This window comes from Salmo trutta, chromosome 9, assembly GCF_901001165.1.
Source record: "Salmo trutta chromosome 9, fSalTru1.1, whole genome shotgun sequence".
Lineage (NCBI taxonomy): Eukaryota > Metazoa > Chordata > Actinopteri > Salmoniformes > Salmonidae > Salmo > Salmo trutta.
This window is the reverse complement of record NC_042965.1, coordinates 42,044,025-42,056,424: the sequence shown is the minus strand read 5'-3', so window position 1 is coordinate 42,056,424 and position 12,400 is coordinate 42,044,025. Positions and strand designations below refer to the sequence as shown.

Sequence of the window (12,400 nt, the reverse complement as noted above, 5' to 3'; positions counted from 1 at the left end):
GAGAGAAAGAGGGGTTTTCCCTGCTTCTCCTTTCATACAGCATTTCCCATTTCTCAGAAACACTCTCTCTGACAGTGAAATTTGAGGCGTGTTTAAGGCAGAGAGATGATACAATCTGTCTTTCCTTTTCCATCCCAAATGGCACCCTATTCCCTATATATTGCACTACTGTTGACCAGAGCCCTATTTCCTATATAGTGCACTACTTTAGACCAGAACCCTATTCCCTATATTGTGCACTACTATAGACCAGAGCCCTATTCCCTATATAGTGTACTACTGTTGACCAGAGCCCTATTCCCTATAAAGTGCACTACTGTTGACCAGAGGACTATTTGTGCCATTTGGAAGTTAACCATGGCCTTCGTGGTTACATTTCCATGATATCAAAGACAATGACGTCAGGCTACCTTAAGACACGTTTGGCACCACTAAAGGCGTCCCTATTATTCCCATGCGAAACCGTTCATACATATATTATGACAACATTTTGTGAAGTCTTTGAGAAGTTTTGGTCTTCGGCAAGGTGTTTTTTCTGCTGTACCTGAGGCAAGCCAAAGTTCGGTAGCCAAAGTCTACGCCTGTTTGTCGGTGATTGGTCAACAGTAGGGATTCTTCAATGAAGTGTAATTTGTCGTTCAATGAGAGACGACTCGTTTTCATGCATATTATTGCACTTGAGAAACACTGCATCCAAACATTTTAGTTAGATGTAAAATTGTACGACTAAAGACTTCCTCTGCAAAAATGTCAAAATGAATTACAGATTTCTTTAGTTATCTCAGATTAATTCAGACTATTTTTGAGGATTTATATACTGGCTACAGCGTCTCCGTTATTTTCTAGTTTTTCAAGCTTAGGTCTTTTAACAAAGTATGCGAGGCACACATGTCCAAAGTACTGCAAGGAGCTAACCTAATACAGCAAGCATTAAAAAAACACCTGAAATTATACTGAACCAAAATATAAACACAACATGTAAAGTGTTGGTCCATGTTTCATGAGCTGGGAGTATTTATGTTTGTAATAAAACCCTTTTGTGGGGAAAAACTAATTCTGATTGGCTCCCCATTGGGTGGGCCTGAAAAGAATATACACAGTACGAGTCAAAAGTGTGGACACACCTACTCATTCAAGTGTTTTCTTTATTTTGACTATTTTCTACATTGTAGAATAGTAGTGAAGACATCAACACTATTTATTTTCAATTAATGTGGCCCCAATCAACAACTTCAATTTGAAGTATTTGAAGTATCAAAGATTTATTTCCAAGTACATTATTTAACATACCCAAACGACCTGGGTTAAATGCATGGGACTGCATTTAAATCAGTGATTTTTATATTTTCAAACACATGCCAAGACTTTTCAAGTGTATTTCCAAAATACACACTAATATTCAACTACTTGTCAAATAAAAAATATCTAATACAGTAAAGATCTAACACAGTAATTGAAAAAAAATAGTATCTGATCTCAGATCTGATTGTGACCCGTAGTAATTAAGGCTCCCTGTCAGATGAATGATCTGATCTCAGACCTGTAATTATGGATCCCTGTCAGATGAATGATCTGATCTCAGACCCGTAATTATGGATCCCTGTCAGATGAATGATCTGATCTCAGACCTGTAATTAAGGATCCCTGTCAGATGAATGATATGATCTCAGACCTGTAATTATGGATCCCTGTCAGATGAATGATCTGATCTCAGACCTGTAATTAAAGATCCCTGTCAGATGAATGATCTGATCTCAGACCTGTAATTAAGGCTCCCTGACAGATGAATGATCTGATCTCAGACCTGTAATTAAGGCTCCCTGTCAGATGAATGATCTGATCTCAGACCTGTAATTAAGGATCCCTGTCAGATTAATGATTTTAGACAGCTAGTAACAGCACCACAGTAACTGTACATGTTATCATCAAATACCAACCAGAAACACATCCAATGCATTGTGTTTTTGTTTGAAAGGACCTTTGGCTCAATATGGTATATTTATCAACTTAGAGGACTGTGTTGATAGTAGCTTACTGTAGAATAACTGACTGGGTGAAAAGCAGATTCTGTGGAAAAGTTCCCGTTTCCAGGAAAGAAGTTACTGTCCATTTGAAAAAGGGCCAAATGGAAGTGAAACTGAAAGTGAATACAGGCCTAATTCCCTCCTTATTGAAGGAATGTAGTTTCAGTTTGGGACTTTCCCTTTCACCTCTTACATCTGGTCGGTTTAAATGGGATAGTAGGTAAATGGATTGATTTCAAGGAATGCAGTGTTGTCCCTGTGTGTTAATATACAAAGTAGTAGAGTAGTACACTACCAAACTACCTCAAATGAATTAATTAACTCACTTTTCCTTTTAAGAATCTGATACTGTTCAGATTAACTTCTTTTCCAGAACAAAGAACCAACCAGACATGAAAGTTACTTTAGGAAACGTTGTTTTTAATACAAGGTACAACAACCACCAACAAACCACAGCAATACTGGCAAGAAGGATGGTGGTACTGTTATAAGAACAGTATCAGAGATTTAAAGGTTTAAATTACATCAAGTGGATTTAGTGAAGAGATGGGTAGAACAGAGACAAAGTAACATGACATTTACATTTACATTTAAGTCATTTAGCAGACGCTCTTATCCAGAGCGACTTAAAAATTGGTGCATTCACCTTAAGATATCCAGTGGAAAAACCACTTTACAATAGTGCATCTAAATCTTTGGGGGGGGGTGGGGTAGAAGGATTACTTTATCCTATCCCAGGTATTCCTTAAAGAGGTGGGGTTTCAGGTGTCTCCGGAAGGTGGTGATTGACTCCGCTGTCCTGGCGTCGTGAGGGAGCTTGTTCCACCATTGGGGTGCCAGAGAAGCGAACAGTTTTGACTGGGCTGAGCGGGAGCTGTGCTTCCTCAGAGGTAGGGAGGCGAGCAGGCCAGAGGTGGATGAACGCAGTGCCCTTGTTTGGGTGTAGGGCCTGATCAGAGCCTGAAGGTACGGAGGTGCCGTTCCCCTCACAGCTCCGTAGGCAAGCACCATGGACTTGTAGCGGATGACGACACTAAAGAACATGAAGCTGTGGTTTAAAACAGGAAGTGGCAACACTGATTTCCAGAGAATCACACAACTTTGGGTGTTTGTGTGTGTGTGTGTGTGTGTGTTGTGTGTGTGTGTATGTGTGTGTGTGTGTGTGTGTGTGTGTGTGTGTGTGTGTGTGTGTGTGTGTGTGTGTGTGTGTGTGTGTGTGTGTGTGTGTGTGTGTGTGTGTGTGATTGTGTGTGTGTGTGTGTGTGTGTGTGTGATTGTGTTTACAATATAAACAGCGAAAGTCAATAAAAAAAACATTTTTGCTATTAAATTCATTTCTGAATTTATTTTTGCGAGTAAGGCATTCCCCTTTACTCCTGGTTACAATAATAGGCTAATCATCTTGACACGTAGGCTGTGCAATTACCAATAGGCAGGTTTCCAATGACTCAGGTTTATTTGATTAAAGCGATGTCGCCAAAGACATCTTTGTGACATGTGTAATGGAAACGGCAGATATAGGAGCCATTTTCTAAAGATCGACAACATTTTTATTCGTTCGACAGCGGGGGATTTTTATTTTTGTTGAACTTTCTTTATTGGGACAAATTATGATGGAGCCTGTGTTGAATGTACGCACGGCTCGTGATGTCATCACGTCACTAGAAAGCATTTCATTCTAAATGCCTACGGCTTACTAAATAAAACATGTGTATCTCGGGGAAAGGTTACGTGACATGTGTACAACATGGCCGGTGTCAGTAAACGTCTGCAAAAAAGTGTAATGAAATTGTTGGCAGCAGAGCTGGTTAGGCTGTTTTCATGTTATCCAGAGGTAAACAAATCCTCGGCCAGAGCGTCAAGTGTGCGCTTCGAGAGCGAAACGAGATGGGTGGGGCTAAAGCTTAGGGTGAGGGTGTGAACGATGCTGAATGGGTGTAGACAAAGAAGTGCTCTTCACCAGATAACAAATCATTCAAAGGCAATTTTCTCAAAACTGAGTTGACAAGTTGATCAACTTTCAAAGCAGAATTACCTTCCCATTGTTACGCTATACCATTTTGTAGCTCTGAGTCTGTACTTTTATTTACTGTAAAAAACAAACCCAATTTCAAATTTTGCTACGTAAGACCGAATCCAGGTGGGGAGTCACACATGTGCAGTTTTGTCACACAACACAATGCCACAGACATTTACATTTTGTGGGAGCACTCATTTGGCATGCTGACTGCCCGAATGTTCACCAGAGCTGTTGCCAGATAATTTAATGTTAATTTCTTTACCATAAGCCGCCTGCAACGTCATTTTTGAGAATTTGGCAATACGTCCAACCGGCCTCACAACCGCAGACTTCGCGTAACCACGACAGCCCGGAATGACTGACTTTCATGACTTAAAGTAATGATGGACAGTCGTTTCTCTTTAGTTCTTGAACTGATCTTGCTGTAATATGGACTTGGTCTTTTACCAAATAGAGCTATCTTCTGTATACCAACCCTAGCTTGTCACAACACAACTGATTGGCTCAAACGTATTAAGGAGGAAAGAAAGGAAAGAAATTCCACAAATTAACTTTTAACAAGGCACACCTGTTAATTGAAATGCATTCCAGGTTACTACTTCAAAAAGCTGGTTGAGAGAATGCCAAGAGTGTGCAAAGCTGTCATCAAGGCAAATGGTGGCTACTTTGAAGATCCTAAAATATATTTTGATTTGTTTAAAACGTTTTGGGCTACTACATGATTCCATATGTGTTACTTCATAGTTTTGATGTCTTCATTATTGTTCTATAGTAAAAAACCCTACTCCTAACCCTTTAATGAGTAGGTGTGTCCTAACGTTTGACTGGTACTATATATATCAATTGTACATAAATATATATATATATATGATGTCTTCATTATTGTTCTATGGTAAAAATAAAGAAAAACCATTAAATGAGTAGGTATTACCAGTCAAAAGTTTGAACACACCTACTCATTCAAGGGTTTTTCTTTATTTTTACCAGAGAACAATAATACAGTTAATGTCGGAAGTTTACATACACCTTAGCCAAATACATTTAAACTCAGTTTTTCACAATTCCTGACATTTAATCCTAGTAAAAATTCCCTGTGTTAGGTCATTTAGGATCCCAGAACAACAGCAAAGGACCTTGTGAAGATGCTGGAGGACAGGGGTACAAAAGTATCTATATCCACAGTAAAACGAGTCATATATCGACATAACCTGAAAGGCCGCTCAGCAAGGAAGAAGCCACTGCTCCAAAACCGCCATAAAAAAATCCCGACTACGGTTTGCAACTGCACATGGGGACAAAGATCGTACTTTTTGGAGAAATGTCCTCTGGTCTGATGAAACAAAAATAGAACTGTTTGGCCATAATGACCATTGTTATGTTTGGAGGAAAAAGGGGGAGGCTTGCAAGCTGACGTACACCATCCCAACCGTGAAGCACAGGGGTGGCATCATCATGTTGTGGGGGTGCTTTGCTGTAGGAGGGACTGGTGCACTTCACAAAATAGATGGCATCATGAGGGAGGAAAATTATGTGGAGAAATGCTTCAAATTTCACCCAACTTATTGTGGGAAGCTTGTGGAAGGCTACCTGAAATGTTTGACCCAGATTAATAATAGATCTTAACAATGTTTAGCATTGAGTGAGTCATTTGTCCCAAAATATATACTTTTAGTTTTATTTAATATGTAGCACCAACCTATTGCTAGTTACCCATTCTAAAACTGACTGGAGCTCTATGTTAAGTGTCTCTGTTATTAATTTTACTGTTGTAGCCAACGTGTATACTGTTGAGTCATCAGTGTACATAGACACACAGGCTTTATTCAAGGTCATTGGAAGGTAATTTGTAAAAACAGAAAACAATAATAGCCCTAGCCGGCTGCCCTGCGGTACACCACACTCAACGGAATTTGCATGAGAGAGCTTTCCATTAACAAAAACCCTCTGTGTTCTATTAGATAGGTAACTCTGTGTTCTATTAGATAGGTAACTCTGTGTTCTATGAGATAGGTAACTCTCAGTCCATAATAAGGTAGACGATGCAAATCCATAACACCTACTGTCACGTCCTGGCCAGTAATAGGGGTTATTTGTTATTATAGTTTGGTCAGGACGTGGCAGGGGGTGTTTGTTTCATGTGGTTTGGGCTATGTTTTTAGGTAGAGGGGTATTTGTTTTATATGGTTCGGGGTGTGTGTGTATGTAGAGGGGTGTTGGATTTATGTGTTCCGGGGTTTTTGGTTTATGTTCTTGTTTTGTATTCTAGGGTTTCTATTTTGTGTATTTCTTTGTTGGCCTGGTGTGGCTCTCAATCAGGAACAGCTGTGCATCGCTGTTTCTGATTGAGAGTCATACTTAGGGAGCCTGTTTTCCACCTGTCCCTTTGTGGGAGATTGTTTTTGCACTGCTGTGTATAGCCTGCGAAACTGTCGTTCTTTGTTTATTGTTTTTTCGTGTTCACTTTACAAATTAAAAGTAAATATGAGCACTCAATCCGCTGCGTATTGGTCCGATACTGATTTCTCCTTATCAGAAGACGAAGCTTATGACAGAATCTCCCACCAACCACGGACCAGGCAACGGAGAAGGGAGCAGCAACAGTGCCCAGTAGAATCATGGACATGGGAGGAAATTCTGGACGGGGCTGGACCTTGGCACCAAGCTGGGGAATATCGACGCCCACCGGAGGAGATAGAGGCAGCCAGGGCGGAGCGGCGCTGGTATGAAGCCTTGTACGCGCCGAAGGGGAAGCACGAGAGGCACCCCCAATAATTATTTTGGGGGGGGCACACGGGTAGTTTGGCAAAGCCAGGATTCAGCCGCAAGCCAACTCCCCGTGCTTATTATGGGAAGCAACTGGAGGGGAGAGCGCCGGAGTATGCGGAAGTGCGCACGATCTCGCCTATGCGCACGCACAGTCCGGTGCGAGCGATCCCAGCCCCTCGCAAGTGCCATGCTAAAGTAGGCATCCAGCCTGGAAGGAGGATGCCTGCACAACGCATCTGGCCAGCAGTGCCCCTCCTAGGCCCAGGCTACCCTACGCCTGCTCTACGCACGGCAACCATCAGGCCTCTGCACAGCCCAGTTTGCCCTGTACCAGCACTCTGCTTGTGCAGGGCTGCTATTTCCATCCAGCCAGGACGGGTTGTGCAAGAGGTGCGCTACAGACCTCCAGTGCTTACCCATGTCCCGGTGTATCCAGTTCCTGCCTCTCGTGCTGACCCTGAGGTGTGTAGTCTGGCGTCTCCTAAATCAGCACCACGCACCAGGCTTCCAGTGTGTCAGCCCAGTCCAACTCGGCCTGTTCCTGCTCCTCGCACTAGCCCTTTGGTGCGTTTCCCCAGTCTGGTACCTCCACTACCAGCCCCACACATTAGGCTTCCAGTGCGTCAGCCCAGTCCCAGTCCAGAGTGTCCGGCAACAGTACCTCGTCCAGAGTGTCCGGCAACAGTACCTCGTCCAGAGTGTCCGGCAACAGTACCTCGTCCAGAGTGTCCGGCAACAGTACCTCGTCCAGAGTACCCGGCAACAGTGTCTAGTCCGGCACCGAGTGAGACGGCCTACTGTCCGGCACCGAGTGAGGCGGCCTACAGTCCGGCACCGAGTGAGACGGCCTACAGTCCGGCACCGAGTGAGACGGCCTACAATCTTCTTACCATCAATTTCTTTAAGCCAATCATCAGTCATTTGTGTCAGTACCAAGGATGTTGAGTGCCCTTCCCTATAAGCATGCTGAAAGTCTGTTGTTAATTTGTTTTCTGTCAAAAAACGTTTGTATTTGATCAAACACAATTTTTTCCAAAAGTTTGCTAAGCATTTGTAACAGGCTGATTGGTCGGCTGTTTGAACCATTAAATGGTGCTCTGCTTTTCTTGGGTAGCTGAATGACCTTTGACTCCCTCCATGTCTGAGGGCACACCGTCTTCTAACCTTCAATTGAAGATGAGGCAAACAGGAGTCAAAATGTATTCTGCTACCAACCTCAGCAATTTACCATCAAGGTTGTTGGTACCAGATGGTTTGTCCTTATGTATAGACAGCAAAAACAAATATCACCTCTTCCATACCCTTTGTGGAAGAGGTGGAACTCAAACTTTGTGGAACTCAAATCTACAGTGCTTGTATTTCATTATTTGGTACATTATGCATGAATATGAAGGCTCAGCATTTGTTGTTTGCATGTCATACCTAAGTTTGCTATTCTTGTCAACAACAAAGATATTAAAGTGGTTGGCAATATCAAAGGGTTTTGTTATGAACAAGCCATCTGCCTCAATGAAGGATGGAGACGAGTTTGCTTTTTTCCCTGGAATTTAATTTAAAGTACTCAAGAGTTTTTTTACTATCATTCTTTATATTATTTATCTATGTTCCATAGTATAGTTTCTTATTTTCTTTATTTTAGTTACGTAATTTGTCAATTGACTCTATGTTTGCCAGTCTGCTGTGTTGTCAGACTTATTTGCTTTTCCTTTGCCTCATCCCACTCAGCCATACAGTTTTTCAAATCATCTCTCTCAAATCAAATCGTATTTGTCACATGCTCCGAATGCTTACTAACAAGCCCTTGACCAAAAAGGCAGTTTTAAGAAAGACTTAAGAAAATTACAAAAGTTTAAAAAATCAATTCAATCAAAAAGTAACACAATACATCTACATCACAATAACGAGGTTATATACTGGGGCAACCGGTACCGAGTCAATATGGAGGCTATATACTGGGGCTACCGGTACCGAGTCAATGTGGAGGTTATATACTAGGGCTTCCGGTTCCGAGTCAATGTGGAGGCTATATACTGGGGCCAACGGTACCGAGTCAATGTGGAGGTTATATACTAGGGCTTCCGGTTCCGAGTCAATGTGGAGGCTATATACTGGGGCTACCGGTACCGAGTCAATGTGCGAGGTACAGGATTGTCGAGGTAATTTGTAATGTAACTATTGTTACGAACCGGCTCAGAGTTCGCAACAAAAGGGAGACAACGTGGAGACAAGGAGAATCAAAATATATATTTATTAAATAAAGTAACTAAGTACTTAACAATGGTGTGTGTAATCAGTGTAAGTGAGTGTTTTGCATACCTGAATGTAATAATGCAGAGTGTTGAAGGGTGCCAAAGCAAACAACCAAAAAGCCACAACTAGCACAACCAAAAACAACAAGGTGTCTGCATGGAGAGAGTCTCCCCAATGAATATGGAAGACATCCATTTATCCTGGGACACACCCGGGCCCAGGTGTTTCCCATGTAGCTGATGACCCTCCCAACTCCACCCACCGGCATCCTAATAAGGAACAAGAGCAGAGAGAGAAAATACGGCAGACAGAGTGGGAGGGTTGTCACACTATGCATAGATAATAAACAGTGAGTAGCAGCAGTGTAAAAACAATGTAGATAGTCAGGGTGGCCATTTGAATAGTTGTTCAGCAGGTTTATGGCTCGGGGGTAGAAGCTGTTAAGGAGCCTTTTGGTCCTAGACTTGGCGCTAGGGGGAACCGCTTGCTGTGCGATAGCAGAGAGAGAACAGTCTATGATTTGGGTGACTGGAGGGGATTTGGCAGTTCTTACAGTCAGTTTCTTGATGGGCGCATGACACGATCGTGTCTCTGAGCTCTACGGCTTAGTTTTTGCTCTGACATGCGCTGTCAACTGTGGGAGCTTATTATAGACATGTGTGTGTCTTTCCAAATCATGTCCAATCAATTGAGTTTACCACAGGTGGACAGTCAAGTTGTCGAAATATCTCAAGGGTGATCAATGGAAACAGGATGTACCTGTCACGTCCTGACCATAGTAAGATGTTATTTTCTATGGTAGAGTAGGTCAGATCGTGACATGGGGTGTTTTTCTATGTTTTCTATATTCATGTTCGAGTTTTGTATTTCTATGTTGGTTTTGTTTGGGATGATCGCCAATTAGAGGCAGCTGGTCCTCGTTGTCTCTAATTGGAGATCATACTTAAGTAGGGTTTTTTTCCACCTGGGTTTGTGGGAGATTATCTTTGAGTCAGTATATGTTTCACCTCTGCGTCACGGTTTGTTGTTTTTTTTCATTCAGTTTATTTAGGTATTGCATAGTTTCACAGTGTAAATAAAATGTGGAACAACACACACGCTGCACTTTGGTCCGCTTCTCCTTACGACAACCGTGACAGTACCTGAGTTCAATTTCCAGGAAAAGAGGAAAAATAGAGCAACAAGTAGAGTCAAATGCTTCTTTATTAATTTGATAGAAAACCTGAAAAATACATACATATATTCTTGACATTACATAATAAAAAAGTATATTTACATATTTACATGCTTTTTATTTTTTTCCATTGGAAATATTAGAAATGTCTCTCAACTAGTAAGTCATATTGTGTAACGGATACTGACTTTGTAAATATAAAAACCAACTTTTTAAGTACCATTCAACAGTGTAAACATATATTTAGGCAGTCTTCAGGCTGTCTTCAGGCAGTTTTCAGGCAGTCTTCTTTGCATTCCTCAGGAATAGCTCTCTCTCCATCAAGTTCTCACCTGAACTGGTGTCGTTAATTTTACTGCACACTCCTGAAAGGAAAAACAATCATTATCCATATATCATTAGTACATATATCATTAACACATATATCATTAATAAATGTATAATGTACATATAGTAATATACATATTACTGACATAATGCTGATGTACTGATATAATACTGAAATACTGATTTACTGATATACTGATTTACTGATATAATACTGATGCACTGATATAATACTGATGTACTGATATAATACTGATATAATACTGATATACTGATATAATACTGATATAATACTGATATACTGATATAATACTGATATAATACTGATATACTGATATAATACTGATATAATACTGATGTGCTGATGTACTGATATAGTACTGATATAATACTGATGTACTGATATAATACTGATGTACTGATATAAGACTGATATAATACTGATATAGTGATGTGAGTATTGCTCTGTTGATAATAATGTGTATGGATCAATTACTGTGTATTGAATTTGTAATGAAGTCTGCATATGAAGTCCTCACCTTTGGCTTTTCATTATTTTCTCAATGGTTTTCTTGGCAAATGGAGCCTCTGGATTCAGACACTTCTTCCCTTTTCCGTTCTTCAGAGTGACACTGAATATACAAGGAGAGAGAGACTACTGTTAGAAGTTATCCATCACAACTTTCAACTGAGGATAGAGAGAAATAATATTATCTTAATAGCAGGTGTACAAATAAATAGTAACATTCACCATTGTGTCCATCTACTAAGCTAGTCACAATATACACTGATATTAATACAGTACAGACAGACAGACAGACAGACAGACAGACAGACAGACAGACAGACAGACAGACAGACAGACAGACTGACAGACAGACAGACAGACAGACAGACAGACAGACAGACAGACAGACAGACAGACAGACAGACAGACAGACAGACAGACAGACAGACAGACAGACAGACAGACAGATTTCTTACATGATCTCCATGTTCCGGCAGGAGTGGCTGGAGGTGTACACTTCGAGCTTCTCAATGAGAACAGGTTTAACGTGGTTCACCATTCCATTCAGACACTGGCACCGAGCTTTAGAATGACCCACCTGGCCTGGGGATGACAAGAAAAGGTTATGACATGTTTGGTTATGGCATTATTGCAGCTAAGATCTAAACTCTTCAGTCAAATCAAACCTATTATTTGACTACACTTCTCCCTGGCTTTTCAAGTTGCTTCATATGCTACAGATTTCTAATAAAGAAGTGAAAGATATTAGAAATATAATTCAAGATATTTCATAGATGTTACCTTCAACATTGACCAGGAGCAGACAGGCCAGGAAGCTGATGAGGAATGTTGATGTCATGGTGTTGGTCGTGGATACTGCTTCTTCAGTTTCTTTAAGAGTCTGGATGGACAGCTCAGTCAAGTGATGGATGTTGTGAATGGAGGAGAGCTTGGCTTGTATTTATACTGTATTTATATTAAGCCCCACCCTTTCTCTGACAGTCATCCAATGAGAAGGGGAGAGAGAGAAAGAGGGGTTTTCCCTGCTTCTCCTTTCATACAGCATTTCCCATTTCTCAGAAACACTCTCTCTGACAGTGAAATTTGAGGCGTGTTTAATACAGAGAGATGATACAATCTGTCTTTCCTTTTCCATCCCAAATGGCACCCTATTCCCTATATAGTGCACTACTGTTGACCAGAGCCCTATTTCCTATATAGTGCACTACTTTAGACCAGAACCCTATTCCCTATATTGTGCACTACGTTTGACCAGAGCCCTATTCCTAATATAGTGCACTACTATAGACCAGAGCCCTATTCCCTATATT

At 41.1% G+C, this 12,400-nt stretch overlaps 1 protein-coding gene across 1 annotated transcript; it reads right to left on the bottom strand.

The window, feature by feature from the left end:
* Nucleotides 1–10,245: 10,245 nt before the first annotated feature.
* On the bottom strand, nucleotides 10,246–12,090 carry LOC115200595 (C-X-C motif chemokine 11-1-like). Its single transcript, XM_029763770.1, has 4 exons — nucleotides 11,871–12,090; nucleotides 11,546–11,672; nucleotides 11,101–11,193; nucleotides 10,246–10,599 (listed from the first exon to the last, which is right to left on the bottom strand). The coding sequence occupies exons 1-4, from the start codon at nucleotides 11,926–11,928 to the stop codon at nucleotides 10,587–10,589; spliced, it is 291 nt and encodes a 96-aa protein (XP_029619630.1). The 5' UTR covers nucleotides 11,929–12,090; the 3' UTR covers nucleotides 10,246–10,586.
* Between the last annotated feature and the right edge of the window lie 310 nt (nucleotides 12,091–12,400).